The sequence below is a fragment of the Anomaloglossus baeobatrachus genome, chromosome 4 (assembly GCF_048569485.1).
Source record: "Anomaloglossus baeobatrachus isolate aAnoBae1 chromosome 4, aAnoBae1.hap1, whole genome shotgun sequence".
Classification (NCBI taxonomy): domain Eukaryota; kingdom Metazoa; phylum Chordata; class Amphibia; order Anura; family Aromobatidae; genus Anomaloglossus; species Anomaloglossus baeobatrachus.
This window is the reverse complement of record NC_134356.1, coordinates 471,822,336-471,844,587: the sequence shown is the minus strand read 5'-3', so window position 1 is coordinate 471,844,587 and position 22,252 is coordinate 471,822,336. Positions and strand designations below refer to the sequence as shown.

At 42.8% G+C, this 22,252-nt stretch overlaps 1 protein-coding gene across 3 annotated transcripts in view; it reads right to left on the bottom strand.

Annotated features, from left to right (window-relative positions):
* LRRC49 (leucine rich repeat containing 49) overlaps positions 1-22,252 on the bottom strand; it is a 230,880-nt gene that overhangs the window by 142,732 nt on the left and 65,896 nt on the right. For all 3 annotated transcript variants that reach the window (XM_075345709.1, XM_075345711.1, XM_075345710.1), the window contains 2 exons: positions 20,471-20,614; positions 11,119-11,180 (listed from right to left, as the gene is read on the bottom strand). In XM_075345709.1, the coding sequence (XP_075201824.1) occupies positions 11,119-11,180; positions 20,471-20,614 (206 nt within the window). The remainder of the gene's footprint in view (positions 1-11,118; positions 11,181-20,470; positions 20,615-22,252) is intronic.

The window sequence follows — 22,252 nt, the reverse complement described above, 5'->3', positions numbered from 1 at the left end:
ATAGATCGGACATTTCTGACAGCAGCGATACCATATATGTGGGGGGGGGATGGTTTTATTTTCAATGAGACAAAAGGTGGGCGATTTGAACTTGTGTTTTTTTGGTTTTATTTTATTCATATTTTTCTTTCACATGTTTTTTTATTGGTTTTCAAGGAAAAATTAAGGGTGGTGATTAGATTGTGTAATAAATGGGGGGGATAAATAAACGAAGCAATTTACATGGAAAGAGCTAAGAACTTTTTCCTTTTGTTAACAGTTTGTTAATCTGAGTATTTTTACAATTATTATATAGACATCATAGCTGGATATATAATGCATAAAAAGAACTTAGTCCTAGTCAATGGAATCGTTAATATAAAAGTGTGTGAAGGTTGTGATCCAAGGAGGCCATTTTTGGTTGTATTTTTTTTTTATAGTTCTCTTGTTAGCTCCAAACTACATTCACATGTATTATGGAGGGAAACTCTCCATTAGGCCCTCTATTTTTGGAGGAAACACCTGTTTCCATCTTGACGCTATAAGAGGTTTTATGGTTTAGTAAAATGTAGCAGATGATACGTCTAAGTTTGTTTGGAATGTCTTCACGACCTATTGAGAGCAGAATTAGAGGGAACGGGATATTTACATGAGTAATTGTTTCCAACCACAAATTATCAAGGATTGGGCAGCTCCAAAATATATGGGTCTTTTTCCCTTCCCACAATTCCCTCCAGCAGAGGGGCTATTTTTCTGGCTAAATCAGGTTTAATTTTTGCGGCGTGAAATGCCACTTAGAAGAGAGTACCTTATATACCGTATATATATGTACCGTATAGTAGGTTTCTTGAAGAGTAACGCAGGGGGAGTTGGTGTATATGTGGTGCCCTGGACAAGACAGGACGTCACAGGTAATACAAAACACACCCCACACCCCGGCTAGGCACACCGAAGTCAAAACAAAAATCCTTGTTGCCTCCCTCCAGGGGCTGATGTCCACACCAGGGGGTGGAGCCAGGCGGTTGGCCCCACCCACCGAGGAGTTCACAGTCCTGGAGGCGGGAAAAGGAAGGCAGTTTAGTTTTAGTTTAGTTTTGAGTTTGAGGAGTTGAGGAGTGAAGTGGTAGCGGAGCAGACTGACCGTGTCCGGGTGCGTGGCCCGGGCACATACAGCAAGGTTGGCAGACGGTGGTGACCGTCTGCAGGAGAGGCTGATTGACGTGAACCGTAAGGACCGGGGACGGGCGGTGGCCCGCCGGTACCGGATCGGGGAACGAAGAGAAGCCAGCACCATTCGGCAGGGCTTACAGACCCCGACCAGGCTAGGAGTCGCCGTAAAACCGGTCAAATCCGTTAGCGAAGAGAACCTCCGGGGTTTCCCAGCAGTCAAGACCCGATTGAAGGCAACAGCTCAAACCGTGAAGGGAAATACAGCCACTGACAAGGCTACAGTTCCCAGGGCCAGAGCCTGCGGGCAAAAGGGGCTCCCTCAGCCTCCCTCTAAGCTGGTGAGCGGGTTACTGGTGGGAAGCCATTGGAACCGTGAACATAACACAGGTGCAGGGAAAGGCAGTCACCGCCAACCTACCGGGAGAAGAACAACCGCAGCCGTCTGTGGGACCCGTCCATCCAGCCGTTTGTTTCACCGGAGACTTTGCATTCATCATTGGCTGAGTGAGTATCACTGTGCCGTGCAGCACCGCGCTGCCCCCACGACCCTGCACCTCACCAGGCCCCGGAACCCGCCTGCCATTCCTCCCTCACTAGGCCCCGGGACAACCAACCCCCCTACCCACGGAGGGGAGAAAACAACATCCAAGCTGCTCTCTGTCACCGCTCCCGGGATCCTCGTCCAGAGCAGCGGTGGTGCCACAACCTCACCACAACCGTGGGTGGCGTCACGGACAATATCCCTAAACCAAACCACCCCCTTTCACTCACTGGCGAGGAGCGCCGCTCGAGTCCCCGGGATCCGGCCCACCGCTCGAGCCACCGAGCGAGCAGCAGCCGGACCCGAGCAGTGGGTGAGCGCAGCGTCCCCTCCCCGCCCGCGACATATATAGTACCTAATGTTTTCAAAAACCTCTCCTCCTCAATTTTTATTCCCAGGTCTTTTTCCAATGTTGTTAGATTGGGCCGTTTGTAAAGGCCTGAGTCTTGATTAACCCTAGAATGCATACCTGGGGCCTTACAGGCCTGCTACGTTTCTTGTTTTCTATTGTAAATTTCTATGATTGCGCGTTCTAGGGTTAAATACCTCATAAATATTAGTTTTCCAAGTTATGATGTTTAGGGGGTTGTTCAGTAGATTGACTATAATAGATGGTAATTTAAGATTGACTTCTTCTGTTAAAACATGTTGATTAATGTATAGCGAATTTCTATACTCTTTGTTGGGGAGACCAATTTTGAGTTAAATCTCTCCAAAGGTGACTGGGATGTCATCCATAAGGATGTCCAATAGATTTGTTACACCGTGTTGTTTCCAGGTTGCTAGATTTATTTTGAGGATAATAAATTCTAGGGTTTCTAGTGTAAGAATTTTGGAGTATCATTTGTTTTGCACATCTGGGCTTAGAGGAGAGCAGCTTTCCAGGCAATGATGGTAGACTTATGTAGCATATTTTTTGGTAACGATCTTGAATGAAACATGAGATGGAGCCAGCATTAGGGGGAGTAGAGATTTGTTGTTGTTAACACGTCTTTCAATTATAACCATTGATTCATATTTTTAAAAGATATCCTATTTTTTTCTTTTTACTTCAAACAGTATTGATTAGTTCATTTAGGGGACTTAAAGCTGTGATCATCCAATCGCTTCTGCAATAGAGTAATGCATCAACACTGGTCTGTAAAGCACAAATCACAATCTCCTATAAATGCTGGTTCGCAGGAGGCATTCACAGGGAGAGCGTCATTACAGACAGAGCGGTCATCAGCTGACCCATGACTGTCATGACAACAAATCAGCACCCCACGATGACGTCACATGGGCGCCAATGGGAGCAGTAAATAGCACGCTCACTTTAAAACTCTGAACCTTCCGAATTTGTGTGTCTAGTGTTTATGAATATAATTAATAACAAGTATAAAACAAAGTTATGCTTTTAAGGGGGTTTTGATAAGTGACAGATTTATAAGAGACCGCACAATTATTTCTTAAGCAAGGTAGTGGACGTTTAGGAGCAGTTCTCATGTTCGAATACAAAGGGAGGGAACCCTGCGCTGCTTCAGTATGTCACAGCGTTAGTCTCTATAGTATTTATACATGAAAATCCCATCACAGGTGACATGATTAGGGATACCATAAATTCTCCATTAAATGTCATGTGCTTAACCTAGCACCGACACCGCCTCATAATCACTAAAGTTGACAAACCCCCAAGCATGGATGGCATACACCATCAAGTACTACAGGAATAAGTATAAGGAATAAGTATGGTGATGGACAGTCCATTGTTTTTAATATTCACAGATTTCAAAATAAACAGGTTTGTACCACGGGACTGATTAATAGCAAATGTGGTGCGAATATTCAAAAAAAAAAAGGGGGACAAAATCTGAGCCTGGAAATTATAGGCCAGCAAGTTTAACCTCTACTGGGGGTAAAATCATTGAGGATTTCCAAAGAGATACTTTGAAGAGAATGCTGTTTGCGGTGCTTAATAGCCTGCAAGCCGGCTATCATGGCACAACTAGCCACAGTCTGGGAAGACGACGATAAGGTAGGTTATTCAGCAGATGCTTGGTGCACACTTTATTTACAACTATGGTAACCGAACACTGCCCTCTTTTATCATAGAGGAACCCATTACCCACTGCCTCATACAACATGAAGTTCCAGCTAACTACAAGTCCCTTAGTGGCACCAGTAACCCTTTATACTACGTAACTCCTGATGTATACCATTGCTCCAAGGTAATAACTATGAGTGGTACAGTGGTTTTGTTGTATAATCTCCAGATCACTTGAATATTTACCCTTAATTTTTTAGGGTCTGCAAGTTATAAAACTAGCCCAGGTATTTATAAACAAGGACAAAGTAGGCTTCAATGATAGCACCAATAAGGTATTTTAGACATTATATGCCTCTCAGAATTTTACCACATAACTGTAAGGCATCTGGAGTCATCCTTATCCCTCTTTTTCCATAGAATGCACATTTCATGATTATGCTTTATAGTTCCACCTACCTCCATCTTGCTCCAGCTACTACTGTACTGATTGTACTATTATACAAGGTATTTAAGACATATAATCTATACGAGAACTCACTGTTATAGGATTTCTTACCTCTAATTCTGAAATTCTCAACTTTATTAAGGGACCACAAGAAAAGAATAATTTTTTGATAGCCTGGTTTAAAAAGACTCAAATTATTTACTTTGTGAAACCTCACATAAATACCAACAAGGTAAAAAAAAACAACTTTTTTAAAAAAATGCTTGCATGAGGCTACACCAGAAACAGGTACACATATGTGATCTCTCATGTATATCCCTCTTCCATAGGACTTGTTCATTAAAACTCCTAATGCAAGAGTTAATGATTTGAAGTGGTGTTCCTCTAGAAACAACCCCCAAAAAAAACCCCTCCTTCTTGTCTGCACGTACAGAACCTGAATAACCCATCTCTCAATATCTGAGGTATACTATATCTTTCTTACATACCATGTTGCCTATTTCTTTTCTTTCTCCTTTTCTACTCTTCTCTTTTTCTCCTCTTAAATTCTACATGATGAACTGCCAACATGTATCATATTACTGTCCTTTGAAAATGTAACGCTGACATGATAATATCTATATGTATACGTATATTCTATAAGCATACTATTTATCTATGTTAATATTGTATCATAATGTATATATTGATTATTGTTTGTTTTTACATTCTTTTCTAGTATATATTGGCGTGAAGAAGGCCTGTAACTGGGCCGAAACGTCCCTTTTCACTCAGTCTATCTATTAATTTAATATATGAAAGATTATTAATTAATAAAACAAAATTTTTTTTGGCAAAAAAACGAATGTGTTGATACTCTTTTTCAAATCTATGAGAGTGCAGTGATACATATATACTGTCACACACAGCGAGCTCGCTGCCGAGATCGCTGCTGAGTCACGTTTTTTGTGACGCAGCAGTGACCTCATTAGCGATCTCGCTGTGTGCAACACTGAGCAGCGATCTGGCCCCTGCTGCGAGATCGCTGCTCGTTACACACAGCCCTGGTTCGTTTTCTTCAAAGGCGCTCTCCCACTGTGACACACAGATCGCTGTGTGCGACAGCGAGAGAGCGACAAAATGAAGCGAGCAGGGAGCAGGAGCCGGCGTCTGGCAGCTGCGGTAAGCTGTAACCAAGATAAACATCGGGTAACCAAGGTGGTTACCCGATATTTACCTTAGTTACCAGCCTCCGCAGCTCTCACGCTGCCTGTGCTGCCGGCTCCGGCTCTCTGCACATGTAGCTGCATTACACATCGGGTTAATTAACCCGATGTATACTGTAGCTAGGAGAGCAAAGCTAAGCGGTGTGCGCTGGTAACTAATGTAAACATCGGGTAACCATACCCGATGTTTACCTTAGTTACCAGTGTCCGCAGCTTCCAGACGCCGGCTCCGTGCAAGCGCAGCGTCGCTTGCACGTCGCTGCTGGCTGGGGGCTGGTCACTGGTCGCTGGTGAGATCTGCCTGTTTGACAGCTCACCAGCGACCATGTAGCGATGCAGCAGCGATCCTGACCAGGTCAGATCGCTGGTCGGATCGCTGCTGCATCGCTAAAGTGTGAAGGTACCCTATCTCAAGAAGAATAACCTCATGATCCAGTATCAACATAAGTTTACGACGGATTGCTCAAACTAATCAAATCAGCATCTAGGAGGCTGTTAGTGCCAGACAGGACCAGGGAAATGCAGTGGACATTGTCTATATGGATTTTTCAAAGGCATTTGATACAGTGCCACCCAAAATGCTGGTACATAAAATGAGATTAATGGGAATAGGGGAAAATATTTGTAACTGGGTTAAGAACTGGCTCAGTGATCGGAAACAAAAGGTGGTTATAAATTGAACACACTCAGACTGGCTCACAGTTAACAGTGGGGTACCTCATGGGTCAGTATTGAGCCCTGTTTTAACATATTTATTAGCCCCTTCATAAGCAAAGACGTACCAGTATGTCCTTGGTCACGTGTGTCCAGCTATCCCGGGCCCGCGGTAAACCCCGCACAGGTTTGCTGATAGCTTCACGTCTGCTGATCTGAACAGCCTTTTAACTCCTTAGATAGAGTTGTCAAACCCTGAAAGGGCAATCTAATACACTCAGGCGGGGATTACGACGTTTTCCACCACCAACAACGGCCCTGTGACGGGTGCTAATGGGTTGGCATGGCACCGTGGGGTCAGATGATGACCCATGTGGCTGCCATGACTCACTTCCTTTGAATGCTGGTAGAGCATCAGCTCTCACAGGAAAACAGCATTTCAGCTGATCAGAATGATACTGAAGCATTGCTCTGATCAGCAGAAGCGATCGGACAGTGTAATTATAAAGTCCTCTAGGGGGTCTAGTAAAATCTACCTCCCTTGACATCTGTGTGGTATCTGTGCATGCTCAGGAGCCATGGTGATGCACCCCCACTCCTGCACCCACTGCTTGGGTTACAGTATGGGATGGTTTGCTGTGATGCGCGCATGCGCCACCCTATGTAGCCCCATTGGTTGTGTGGCGCCCACGTGACCTATGCCACGGCCATAAAAAAATACCTTCCACAAGCACGGTGTAACAATTTTTTTATTCCCCCTGATGAAAGCTGACAAACTAACACTGTGAAACATGCGTTAAGGACTTTTGCTGTGGCTTCAGCTACTTGGGTTTTCTTTAAGGATATGCGTATGTACAACCTCACATGTGTGGTTCCTCGGTCACTCACAAGAACACTCATACATTTAGAAGTTAATTTGATGTATGTTTATAAATCATATGTATTTAAGAGATTGCTCTACATTAGTGATGGGCAAACCCAGACTGTAAAATTCTGGATCCAAGTGGGTAACCTAGTACCCGTGAACTGATTAGTTGCAGTCAGACCGCACCCCAACCCTGTGTGACAGTGTCTCTGACTGCTTGCAATCGCACATGCTGTCTGTGTATGTATAGTGTGGAAAAAACAGGCTGCAGAACCCCAGACATATGCTTATCTTGGCTGTGTATCAAAATAAGAGGAACCACATGTGGATTTCTTGTGCATATTTAGAAGAGCCTTCCTACTGGGATGATAGCCATCTATACCAAATTGATGTAGTGTCAGCCATATGGTCTGAGCATTGACATGCTGACCCTCCACCCCTTTAACCTCTGTAGCAATGTTGGCAGTAGTGATACATCTATTTTGAAAAGATAACCTCTGGATAAGGACATTGAGCACGTGCACTCCACTTCACTGTTCGACCAAGCAGAAGGTAGTTCTGAGTGGAACCGGTCTTGTTAAACTGCTGTATGCTCTTGGCCACCTTGCTGCAGCTCAGTTTGAGGGTACTGGCAATCTTCTTATAGCCAAGGCCATCATTATGTAGAGGAACAATTCTTTTTTCAGATGCTCAGAGAATTCTTTGCATTAGGCGCCATGTTGAATTTCCAGTGACAAGTAAGAGATAGTGTGTGAGTGATATCAAATTTAACACACCTGCTCCCCAGTCACACATGACGCCTTTTAACACTTATGAGTCACATAACACTGGGGAGGGAAAATGGCTAATTGGGTACAACTTGGCAATTTTTACTTTTGTTGCCAGCGGTTTACACATTAATGGATGTGTGTTGAGTTATTTAGAGGGCACAACATACTTACTCTCTTATACAAGGTGCCCACTGACTACTTTATATTGTATCAAACGGTCATATTTTCAGTGTTGTCTCATGAAAAGGTATAAAAATTCCAAAAATGTGAGGGGTGTATTCATATTTGTGAGATACTGTATATTCTCCTCTGTCATTACAGCTGATGCTGCCCAGGGGGTGCATGGTACTGATGAGATCACATTTGCTGGGACATGTGTACAATTGCAATGCATCGTATAAGTGTGCCATTTATTAGAATAGGGCAGGCACGCAACACTTGCTTGTCATCTATGTGTCTCAAGAGATGCGTTCTGATGCAACGTCATCAGCGCTCGTCACCTCTCCATGAAGAAGGGAGCTGTGCAAGACAAACCATTTAACTTCCCATTGGTTGCAGAGTAAATAATTAAAGAGGCTGTCCCATAAACTAACACTTATTACTGAACCACAGTATAGGTGATAAATGTATGATCACTGGAATACCCATCGATCTGTATAATGGAGATTGCATAGTTCTATTGTTTAACTCTAGGGAGCTTTGAGAAACATTACTACCAGAGGGACTAGGCAGGCATCAGTAGAATTGCCTGAACTTGTTGCATGGAGACATTAAATTATATATCAGGAAATTAATCTAATGAATGAAATATTTTAAGAAAGAAATGATATACACACAGTATAAGGAAACTTTACGCTTTACATGCTTTGGTTATTGTATGTGGAGTGCCAGCTATTCTATCCGCCCAGGGCACCAAGATACCTCTTTCTGACCATGCCCAGCAGAAGTAAGCACAAAGCTTCAATTCTATGCAGTGCTGTTACATCTTACAATTTGTGTTAGCCATTTTCTGAAAAATTAAAATGTACATGCAAGTTGTAGGCTTAAAAGAATTAAGTTACTAGGATTGAGTAAGGCTTAATTAGTATTTACGTCAATGAGTTATGGCTGCCTGGTAGCGTTAATCCACTTAATTAAGTCTGAAGTAGTTGGAAATCTACCTCCCGCCTCATCAACCGCGCAGTCTGCCGACCCCGTTACTATTTGGTAAATCATGTGGCCACTAAATAAGGGTGTGGTTTGGCCACGTGTCTTCAGCCACACAGTCTGGTCCTCGACTTAAAAATATATAATTAGATACCCAAGACAAATATACTGAGTCATATAAGCATCAATAATCGGGCTACTGGAAAAATGGCAGAATTTACTTAAAACATAACAATAAATGAATCATATGCAGGCTCCATTCTGAAAATGTAAGTAGCTTAGGAGTCGCAGAGTAGTGCCAATATCTGATAACGTGAGAGGAAACAGCACTCCGCTAAGTAAAATATATAGTGCATATTGGAAAGGAGGATGTGAGAGAAATCGATACAACTGATCCACAACTATTTCATCTGCAAGTAGCTGGGAAGTAGTGAAACACTGCAGGATTAGGTCATAGTGATAACCTGCTTCTGAGGCTGCTGGTATCAAGTGAGAGAACTCTGCGCCCTGTGCTGCACAATGATCACTTTCTATCCCGTCCCACTGTCTGTAACGCATCATCAGAACAGTCCTTTTACGACAGAAAAAAATAAATACATCTCTATTTCATCTTCCATAGATGGTAACACAGTGGCTTTTGGGGAGCTACAGAAATGTATAGCTGCTGGGCAGGGGTCTCAAAAAAGAAAGCACAGACGCACATGCGGCAACAAACAGTCCAGCTGTATATCCCACCTTTACTTCAAAAGCAATATTAGTTATAACCTCAAGATTAGAGATGAGCGGACCTGAACTTTTAAGCTTGATGTTCAGACCAAACACAGACTTTACAAAAGAAATCGGTTTTCAAGTTCGGGTGCTTTAGGTATGATCACCACTTGTTCGAGTATCGCTGTGCCCGGGTACGCTCAGTGCTCAGCCCAGTGAGAGCCACTAGCCGTGTTTGAACGGCTGCACTGGGTGAGAAAGGAGAAGAAAAAAAAAACCTAACAGCATTATTGGATATATTGTGTATAGAAATAAAAAACCCTGCTCAACCTCCCCCCGGAAGTGCTCGGTTTATGGCTGGCTGTATGTTGGCGGAGTTAGGGATTTCCATTGGGGTTCAGGTCAAGTCAGAGTCCAGAAAAGAATGTTACCTAAAGTCCGGATGAACCTTTCAAACTGAACTGCCATGGGTCCGCTTATCTCTACTGAAGATAAATCATGATTTCTAATCCTTATCAACATCGCAGTCTTACCATAATTTATGGAAATAGTGGCAAAAATGTAGTTTGACCGTCATTTCAGAAAAACCACAACATGTGAATGAACCCTATATAATAATAATAATAATAATAATAATAATAATTTTATTCATTTATATAGCGCTATTAATTCCACAGCGCTTTACATACATTGACAACACTGTCCCCATTGGGGCTCACAATCTAGAGTCCCTATCTGTATGTCTTTGGAGTGTGGGAGGAAACCGGAGAACCCGGAGGAAACCCACGCAAGCACGGGGTGAACATACAAACTCCTTGCAGATAGTGTCCTTGGTGGAATTTGAACCCAGGACCCTAGCGCTGCAAGACTGCAGTGCTAACCACTGAGCCAACATGCAAATGCAAGCGAAAAAATGGTGTTTCACACACATAGAAACATTCATAACATTTCTATCACATGACAATGGCCACAAAGCAGTTTTTTCTACCAACCATTACAGTGCCCACACAAATGTGCAAAAGCCCCTATAACACAACTATCTAGTCTTTTCGGCAGCCCCGCTTAGCTCTTTAATAGAACCTTAGCAGCCACTAAAACAGTCAGATCTTAGGGTGCAAGTTTCGCAGGCAGAGATCAGCACTGGCGAAAGTTTATTTAGACATAAAATCCTGTATAACTTTCATAAGAAAGGACCTCAGATAAAACAGCTGCAATGTCTAGTACAATATACCCCGTGCCATTGTGTTCTTTATTACTGACAAGACCCACTGCAGGCAAACTTCGGGCAATTCCAGAGGCCTACGGTCGTCAGTGTCCGGTCACCACGAAGCGTGCTGCATAGCCTTGTAAAACAGGACATTAATTCTTTACAAAGAATAAAAAAGGAATTAAATCCCAAGAGTTCACATTCCCTTAGATCTGCGCTTGAATGCAGGCTAAGGGGAGGAAGGTGTGGCAGCTGCTTTTCTACACCAGAGGCAACATATTGTGTAGGCTGAGGATTCACAGTGCAGCATAGCACGGACATCCCCGCTCACCACTGCTCGGCATTACACAGCAATCATAAAGGCAGCCATGCATCAAGACACCCAATGTGCCCATATCTTACCGTAATATGTTGTTAAAGCTGAGATAAAGGAGCTGTAGGCTCGGCAAAGTATCCACATCTCTCTAAAAGGAAGCACAGATTGAATACATCAGTGGGATTACGTGACGTAGCACCGTAACATCTGCTCTCCTCATACAGCACCCTCTGCTAATTGTGGTGGTCCTGCTGCAGCATGGAATCCAGGGGAGTGTGGTGGAGATCTGGAGACAGCGCCGTTCTGCAGAGCCAGCTACACTGGCAAGGTGAACAGCACAGGGATGATGGGTGGGGAGGAGAGGTCCTTGCTTTTAGTAGCCAACATGCAGCCTCAGCAATTTAACTGCACGCTGACAAAGACTCTGATCAGCTGCAGAGCAGCAAATTGGATTTTATAGTGTGGTCCTGACATGACACAGCCTTGGCAGACTGCAAATATAATTCACACATCCCACAAGCGAGAAATGAACAGAAAGCATTCTCTGCAGCCTATTGTTTCCAGATTTTCATTAAGAGCATCACATGGTTAATAATTCATGAATAAATCTGCCCAGGATATATAGATCATTTATGTTTTATGATTCCTTCAACATGTCACAATATTAAGCAGGAAATTATAATATAGATCTATCCTTCAACATGTCACAATATTAAGCAGGAAATTGTAATATATATGTATCAGTTGCCCTCGTAATACATACACAGTTAGGTGCACTTGGACAGTGACCCAATTTTCCTCATTCAGCCACTATTAGTACTATGGATATGAAACAAAGCCATCTAATAGGATTGTAGTGTATACTTTCAGATTTAATTCAGCAAAATATACTATAAGAAGGTTCATTCCCCTCCCCCCCCCCCCCCAAAAAAAAAAAAAAAAAAAAAAAGTTCTCCCCCATCTATAAGGATCGGAGAGAACTTGCAGATCTTAAATCGAGATCGAGGCTCTGGAACCCCAAGTACAAGGTCTTGCAGCTTCATCCTACATGGACTGGAGGTATGTATGCTCTGCTCCAGGGGCGGACAAAGAGCTTGTGCAAAAATTGTGTATAACACACATACACACACTTTCTTAAAGTGGTTGTCCATTTAAATTTGTTGGTTTATCGTTTCGCGCTACAGAAAAAGATAATACAATCTGAGTTACTGATTTTCACCTGGTCTAGTGATGCCTCTCTGCTACTGCTCCATCGGTGTCTACAGGCTGCAGTGATAATGTCACATGTGACCACTTTAGCTAATCAAGCAACTTGTGCAATCTACCTTTGCATGACTGCTGAGCTCAGTGATTGGCTCCAGCAGTCACGTGGTTTAGTCATAACATCACAGCTGCAAAATGAAAAAGACCAGAGCAGAAGAGAGGAATAGCAGGCCCGAGGAGGATAAGGCTAGTTTCACACTACGTCTTTTTAACATCCGCTGAAAACGTTTTTTTAGCGGAAGTACGGATCCTGCTTTTACAGCAAATAACGTATGCAAACGCATATGTTATTTTGCAGGATCCTGCACTGGATGTTTAGGGGCGGGCATTGGAGTCATGTGATCGGGAGTGAGGGGAACTAGACTGGGAGGAGGCTTCTGACAGCTGCAGACGCTGGTAACCAAGGTAAACATCGGCCTTGGATACCCGATATTTATCTTGGTTACGAGTGTCTGCAGCTGATAGGAGCAGGGCTGCCTGCACGCGTAACCAACGTAAACATCGGGTAACTAAGAGAAGTGGTTACGCGATATTTACCTTGGTTACGAGTGTCCGCAGCTCTCAGGTGGGAGAGAGAGGAAGGGGGAGGAAGGGGGAAAGACAGAGATAGAGAGGGTGAGGGAGGGAGTAGAGAGATAGACAGATCACGCGAGACTGGTTCTGGGCATGCTCAGTACTTTCTGGGCATGCTCAGTACAAAAGCAGGATCCTGTCTATCAGCACGCCAGCGTTCACCTGCGTTTGCGTGCGTTATAGTCAGGATCCAGCAATTTGCAGTATTTGGACGGAGCTCAAAAACGCTACAAGTAGCGTTTTTGAAACATGTTAAAAAACTGCAAGTCACTGGATCCTCACTATAACGCACGCAAACGCAGGTGAACGGATGTTAACGCGAGTCCATTGCAAATGCATTGAAATGAAAACGCATTTGCACTGGATCCGTACTTCCGCTAAAATAACGTTAAGGACGGATGTTAAAAAGACGTAGTGTGAAACCAGCCTAAGGAGTCCTGATTTTATTGTTTTTCTCGAACAAGGCCATTAAAAAAAATTATAACAGAAAATCCCTTTAAGTAACATTATTTAATAGAAAAAAAAAAATATGTTGAACACATATCAGAACATCACAATACACGTCATACGAGTACACACATTACATGAGTACAGATCCGACACATCACATAAGCACAGCACACCCATTAAACACCTCACACAAGCACAGTGCACACGTTCTACACATCATACAAGCACAACCCAAACATGAAAAATGTAACAAGCACAGTACACGCCACACATGTTCATATGTGTACTATAAAATGCAAGAGTACACCACACACATCAGGCGAGTACACCGCATACATCAGACAAGTACACGGCACACATTACAAAGTGCAGAAGACACAATGAACACATCAGACAAGCCCAAAACAGACATAACGTGCACAATTATTACTGCACAAACTACACCATAAACGAGTTACACGGCTAAGAATGTTTATCACAGTCAGATACACATATACCAAATATACAGGTACATATATACATACCATATACACACATATACAGGCACATACTAAATAAATACATATACAGGAACATACACACACATATCAGATATACAGGCACATACAGTTAGGTCCAGAAATATTTGGACAGTGACACAATTTTCGCGAGTTGGGCTCTGCATGCCACCACATTGGATTTGAAATGAAATCTCTACAACAGAATTCAAGTGCAGATTGTAACGTTTAATGTGAAGGTTTGAACAAAAATATCTGATAGAAATTGTAGGAATTGTACACATTTCTTTACAAACACTCCACATTTTAGGAGGTCAAAAGTAATTGGACAAATAAACCAAACCCAAACAAAATATTTTTATTTTCAATATTTTGTTGCGAATCCTTTGGAGGCAATCACTGCCTTAAGTCTAGAACCCATGGACATCACCAAACCTGGGTTTCCTCCTTCTTAATGCTTTGCCAGGCCTTTACAGCCGCAGCCTTCAGGTCTTGCTTGTTTGTGGGTCTTTCCGTCTTAAGTCTGGATTTGAGCAAGTGAAATGCATGCTCAATTGGGTTAAGATCTGGTGATTGACTTGGCCATTGCAGAATGTTCCACTTTTTTGCACTCATGAACTCCTGGGTAGCTTTGGCTGTATGCTTGGGGTCATTGTCCATCTGTACTATGAAGCGCCGTCCGATCAACTTTGCGGCATTTGGCTGAATCTTGGCTGAAAGTATATCCCGGTACACTTCAGAATTCATCCGGCTACTCTTGTCTGCTGTTATGTCATCAATAAACACAAGTGACCCAGTGCCATTGAAAGCCATGCATGCCCATGCCATCAAGTTGCCTCCACCATGTTTTACAGAGGATGTGGTGTGCCTTGGATCATGTGCCGTTCCCTTTCTTCTCCAAACTTTTTTCTTCCCATCATTCTGGTACAGGTTGATCTTGGTCTCATCTGTCCATAGAATACTTTTCCAGAACTGAGCTGGCTTCATGAGGTGTTTTTCAGCAAATTTAACTCTGGCCTGTCTATTTTTGGAATTGATGAATGGTTTGCATCTAGATGTGAACCCTTTGTATTTACTTTCATGGAGTCTTCTCTTTACTGTTGACTTAGAGACAGATACACCTACTTCACTGAGAGTGTTCTGGACTTCAGTTGATGTTGTGAACGGGTTCTTCTTCACCAAAAAAAAAGTATGCGGCGATCATCCACCACTGTTGGCATCCGTGGACGCCCAGGCCTTTTTGAGGTCCCAAGCTCACCAGTCAATTCCTTTTTTCTCAGAATGTACCCGACTGTTGATTTTGCTACTCCAAGCATGTCTGCTATCTCTCTGATGGATTTTTTCTTTTTTTTCAGCCTCAGGATGTTCTGCTTCACCTCAATTGAGAGTTCCTTAGACCGCATGTTGTCTGGTCACAGCAACAGCTTCCAAATGCAAAACCACACACCTGTAATCAACCCCAGACCTTTTAACTACTTCATTGATTACAGGTTAACGAGGGAGACGCCTTCAGAGTTAATTGCAGCCCTTAGAGTCCCTTGTCCAATTACTTTTGGTCCCTTGAAAAAGAGGAGGCTATGCATTACAGAGCTATGATTCCTAAACCCTTTCTCCGATTTGGATGTGAAAACTCTCATATTGCAGCTGGGAGTGTGCACTTTCAGCCCATATTATATATATAATTGCATTTCTGAACATGTTTTTGTAAACAGCTAAAATAACAAAACTTGTGTCACTGTCCAAATATTTCTGGCCCTGACTGTACATATATAGAGGATATACAGGGACATACACACATATACACTGGAGATCAAAATTAGAGCCCACACAATTTCTTAAATGTTAAGCTCATTGTGTAGTCCTATGTGATTATATCCTAACAGGAGTAAACTACTAGAATTTTAAGTTTATTTTATAAGTATATATTTTTTTCAAAAGCACATAATGTAAATGAGGAACATGAAAAAGAACACTGATCAAAATTAGAGAACAGTTTCAGATACCTGCAAGTTATTGGTGTTAATCTGGCACCTGGTGCTAATATCCTTAATTATCTGACAAACCCTATGTAACTGGCAGCCTAACTTTCTAGTTTGCTCTAACTTTGAAAAAATGGTGTGCCGTTCCAAAGTGACTGAAACCCTCTGGCAGCAGGTTGTCCAGATGAAGGCCAAAGGGGTGACTATCAGCCATAGCAAGAGAGGTTGGTCGTTCCAAGTCTGTGATTTTGAGAATATTGCAGCTTTACAATATAACAAACTCTTTCAAGTCCCCCAAGGAGGCTGCTCAGCCTCGATAATCTGTACAGTATGGTGTACTCTTTACAAAAAAAAAATCTTCAAAATGTTGATCAATGTAGAAAAAAGCTAGCGATCATACATTGCTCTCTAATTTTGATATCCTGTATATAGGCACATACTATACATCAGATATACAGTGGAGAAAAAAAAAATAAAAGTATTTAGTCAGCCACCAATTGTGCAAGTTCTCAGACTTAAAAAGATGAGAGAGGCCTGTAATTGACATCATAGGTAGACCACAACTATGAGAGACAAAATAAGTAGACAAATCCAGAAAATCACCTGGTCTGGTCTCGCATTTATTTGCAAATTATGGTGGAAAATAAGTATTTAGTCACCTAAAAACATGCAAGATTTCTGGCTCTCACAGACCTGTAACTTCTTCTTTAAGAGGCTCCTCTGTCCTCCACTCATTACCTGTAATAATGGCACCTGTTTGAACTTGTTATCAGTATAAAAGGCACTTGTCTACAACCTCAAACAGTCACACTCCAAACTCCACTATGGTAAAGACCAAAGAGAGCTGGAAGGACACCAGAAACAAAATTGTAGCCCTGCACCGGGCTGGGAAGACTAAATCTGCAATAGGCAAGCAGCTCGGTGTGATGAAATAAACTTGGTGAAATAAGCTTGTGTGAGAACAACAATAAGTAAATGGAAGACATACAAAACCATTATCTCCCTCAATCTTGGGGCTCTACGAAAGATCTCACCCCATGGGGTCAAAATGATCACAAGAACGGTGAGCAACATTCCCAGAACCACAAGAGAGGACCTAGTAAATGACCTGCATAGAGCTGGGACCACCGTTAATAAAAACTACCATCAGTGACACACTACGCCGCCAAGGACTCAGATCCGTCTGAAGTTTGCTAGAGAACTTTTGGATTATCCAGAAGAGTATTGGGAGAATGTCATATGGTTTGATGAAACCAAAGTAGAACAGTTTGGTAGAAACACACAACTCGTCGTCATGTTTGGAGGAGACAGAATGCTGAGTTGCATCCAAAGAACACCATACCTACAGTGAAGCATGGGAGTGGCAACATCATGCTTTGGGGCTGCTTCTCTGCAAAGGAACCTGGACGACTGATCCGTGTACATGAAAGAATGAATGGGGCCATGTATCGTGAGATTTTGAGTGCAAACCTCCATCCAACAGCAAGGACATTGAAGATGAAACGTGCCTTCGTCTTCCAGCATGATAATGATCCCAAGTACACCGCCAGGGTAATGAAGGAGTGGCTTCTTAAGAAGCATATGAAGGGTCCTGGAGTGGCCTAGCCAGTCTCCAGATCTCAACCGCATAGAAAACCTGTAGAGGAAATTGAAAGTCCGTGTTTCCCAGCGACAGGCACAAAACACCACTGCTTTAAAGGAGATCTGCATGGAGGAATGGGCCAACATACCACCATCAGTGTAAAATGTGAGATCTACAGGGAGGGAAAACAGTACACTTCTCCGAACAGTGTCTGGGAGGCTGTGGTGGCTGCTGCACGCAATGTTGATGATAAACAGATCAAGCAATTGACAGAATCTATGGATGGTAGGCTGCTGAGTGTCATCATAAAGAAAGGTGGCTATATTGGTCACTAATTTTTGGGGGTTTTGTTTTTGCATGTCAGAAATGTTTATTTCTAAATTTTGTGCAGTTATATTATTTCCCTGGTGAAACTAAACAAATGAGATGGGAATATATTTGTTTTTTATTAAGTTGCCTAATAATTCCGCACAGTAATAGTTACCTGCACAAACAGATATCCTCCTAAGATAGCCAAATCTAAAAAAAAAAAAAACACTCCAACTTCCAAAAATATTAAGCTTTGATATGAGTCTTTTGGGTGATTGAGAACATAGATGTTCATCAATAATAAAAAAAATCCTCAAAAATACAACTTGACTAATAATTCTGTACATGGTGTACAAAAATAGCACACTGGGCAACTAAATATCAGCTTTAAATTAACATTTATGTCAAGAATTAAAATGGACGCCAATCATGAACCTACATGGTGCTTATTATACGGACAGTCTCTCTCTCTCTCTCGTTCCCCATTGATTTGTATGGCGGCGGATCCGGACTTTGGCGGCAACCCGATCCGGATCCGCTCAACTCTATTCAGGACGGAAAGAATCAAAGCTACTTGTTTTTTGTCCCAAGATAGATGATAGACTGTCGGTGGCTTCTAGTGACATATCCAGCAGTAAAATGCATTAGTATTGCTTAATAAAAGGAGGAGACAACATTTTTATAAAATGTTTCTAAATGAGATTTTATTTTTCAGTTTCAATGCTTTACCTTAATAAATAAGTGATATGCTATGCCGTAATTTGTAATGAATTGTCAATCAGAAGAGATGAAGGGTTGATGCTGGAGAGAAGAGTGATCATTCTACCATCCCATGTAGAGAACCTCCTACTGACCTCAATACAAGATACTCCGCCATCTATGTGTCACACACTGGAGTTTACATTAATCAGTCCTGACACTTTCATTATGTGGCACTGCTCAACTTTGGGAAGTCTATAAATAGTGAAATCACTCTGTACATGTGATGTGACTATATATTATTTAAGGGTCCTAGATGTTGCCAGGCAATGTGTATTAAGGATCCCTATTTACAAGGTAAATAAAGATTTGCTGTAGGTATATCTGTCACGGGTGACAAAGTCATGTGGTTTCTGGCAGTAGAAGGTCACAATATTTGGCTGCTCAAAATGCTCCCTCATTTTCTACTGTTCCTGCTGTTAGTATTCAATGTACTAGGTAGCTTTCCTTCTGGATTTTCATCTATTCCCCTTTAGGACCCAGGGGAACGCTCCTTCTGTCCAGCTGCTAATTAAGTATTCCCCTTGTGCTTACATAAGCCCATCTTCCCAGAACTTGTGCTGGTGATATTATTCAGCTCACTGAAGCTATGGATGCAAGCAGGTGGCTTGTACTCATCTGTGGTATCATTACTGTAACTTTGCTGAACTTCTACCTGAGTCATTTGTGAATAAGTAGTTCATGCACTCCCCCCCCCCACCCCACACACACACACACACACACACACACACACACACACACACACACACGTGTCCTTCTTGTGTCTTCTATAGTGTTTAGTGGGGTTGACGAAGAGCTCATCCCAACCGTTCCCTTTTTAGGGTCCTGCACTAGGAATACCTAGGGTCAGGTATATGGCTCGGCACACAGGTGCGGAACCTTTCTAGGGTGGTGAAGGACCCCAGGGACTAGCGGTAGATTTGGTCAGGGGTCACCATCTCCCACTTCCTAGACACAGGGCTTCCCTTCCCTTCCTTTTTGCTTGGTACTTTCCTGTACTTAGTGTGACAATGTCATACCTATACCTAACTGGTGCTGATTTTATATCAATCTCGCCCTCATGTTGTACACGGAGATTAGATATAGGTTAGTGTTAGAACATTGTGAAGAATGTGATCACTCCAGGAATGAAATGTTAATTTAGTACCAAAAATCCACAAGTCCTGTTAGTTCAACATACACAAAACCTAAACCAAGATAGCTTGTCTGGGGTAGGAATGACATGGCTGTGTTCTTCCCAGCTCCATACAAATAAACAAGGCACAGTGGCTAATTGGACCTGCAGACAATGTGGTGATGTTCATGGAAAAGAGCTGCCATGTTTTTCTAATCCTTAACTTTTTGAGAAGCTTCAGCACTTATGAAACTTGCTCAGATGTTTTCATTTCCTGTTCTATTTAAGTGGTTTTTCTTGTTTCGGCTGAAAAGGTTGTAGAATTATTGCCAGTTTGCCAATGTGAGGAAAAGCTCAGACTCTGATTTGGATGTTCCCGGCAAGCATCACACTGCAGTCGCACACTGGTGCTGCTGCCACCAAGTCCTGACCATGCTGCCTTGCTACACCGATATTCAGAGTGCAATCACTGTGCAATCTGTGGTGTTACATAGGACTACAGGTATCTACTGCATTAAATTGTCACTGTTACTTTTGTTTTATGGTTAAAGAAAGTGCGTGAACATGGGTGAGGTTTACATAAAGAGAAAAAGTTTGCACACATGCAAACAGGGAATCTGGTAAAAATATGAATCCCACCTCGGAATCATATCAGTGCAATAGGCATCAAAAACATACTGTAACAAAAACCATGCAAGAGACTCTGAGGCAGAGAGGTACTGTCTAGTGATAAAAAAAACAAGTCAACTGATCTGGATACTGCAATTGTCTGCATGTCACATAAGATCGTGAAATAGGTCGGTCCCTAATTCCCTGAAACACTATAAAATCTGACCACTGGCATGAGTGATCACCTGTACTGGGTAACACAGGCAGTGCCATGTACAATATATTACTACATATACTTCTCACCACTGCACTGATGTTGTTATGTCTCAGGTTCAGCTCCGTTAGAGAGTCTAGACCCTTTAGGTTTTCCACTTGGCTTATCCGATTTCGAGCAAGGTTCAACACTCTTAATTCTCCGAGGTGACCAATATTCTCAATATTAGATATCTGCAAGGAAACAACAGTACACAAATCAGTGCAACTTAACGAGAAATGCACTCACAAGCTAAAGCAAAACTGTTTTGAACTATTGAATTTCAGGCTCAGTCTCTCACCACTCATTACAGCTTTGAAAGTGAGACTACTTTCATTTTATAGACCAGGGGTGGGAAACCTTTTTTCTGCTGGGGGCAATTCGTAAATTTCTACCAGCCTTTGGGGTCCGCAAAAATTATCAGCATGAAAAGTACCCTAATGTTTGATTTAACAATTAACTCACCCCTACTGTGGTGGTTGGAGCTGCTTCTCTTTGGTACAGCTGTGATGTTCGGTGATACTGATCATGTTGTTTCTCAACTGCATTTCCAGATTTGTCTCGGACTGGAGACACTGGGGCATATACATCACAGGAGAGGCTGGGGGGCTCACATATACATCACAGGTAGGTTGGAGGGCTCACATATACATCTATACATCACAGGAGGGGGTGGGAGGACTCACATATACATCTATACATCACAGGAGGGGGGAGGGTTTACATATACATCTATACATCACAAGAGGGGGGAGGGCTTACATATACATCTATAAATCACAGGAGGGGGGGAGGGCTTACATATACATGACAGGAGGGGGGGAGGGCTTACATATACATAACAGGAGGGGGGGGCTTACATATACATCACAGGAGGGGGGGGAGGGCTTACATATACATCACAGGAGGGTGGGGGGGGCTCCCAGCACTGGTTGGAGGGCTCCCAGCACTGGGTGGAGGGCTCACATATACATCACAGGAGGAGGGGAAAGGGCTCACAGTACTGGTTGGAGAGCTCACAGCACTGAGTGGAGGGCTCAAATATACATCACAGGAGGGGGGAGGGCTCACAGCACTGAGTGGAGGTCGGACAGCACTGCGAGGCATGTACAGGGAGGCCGGTAAACCTGTTGCTGCTCTTCTGTGGGACGGCAGCATACCTAGTGCTTACCCCGCCCACAAAGTATGTTCTCTGGATGCTGACACAGGCCTGCATGCTGAGGATCTGATAGTATGCTGTGTGCATTCTCGCATCACATGATAGATTGGGCCAGCAGCCGACAAGACCGTGGTTACTGGCCGAGCACTGCAGTCCCCGGAAATGTGCCCAGGTGCAGCATAAAAAGTAATGGATGGCCGTAAAATGCCTGCGAGACGGAGTTTCCCCGCCCCTGTTATAGACAATCATTTGGCTATCTCATACATAAATCTGGCTAGCAACGAATTATTATATGATTAATTATGCAGATTCTTGTCATCACTATATTGTTCCTGTTTTGCTCCTAAAAATCAAATTTTTTATTATTTTGTTAGCATTTTGTCAGTCCACCTTTGGTTTTCAACACTCCCTGATTCCTTCTGGAAATGCTCTGAATCAGATTCAAGCATGTCTCGACCAAAATCTGATCCCAGGTCTCTTCTTCATATTTTCAATGTTGGTACCTACTGGTTGATTCAATACAGCTTTTACTTTAACTCTACGCCTAAGTGTTCGATTAGGTTGAGGTCTGGGGATTGGGGAGGGCCAATCCTGCATCTGTACTTCATTGGAATTAAGCCATTCCTTCACAAATCTCGACGTATGGCTCGGGTTGTTGCCCTGCTGGAACAAT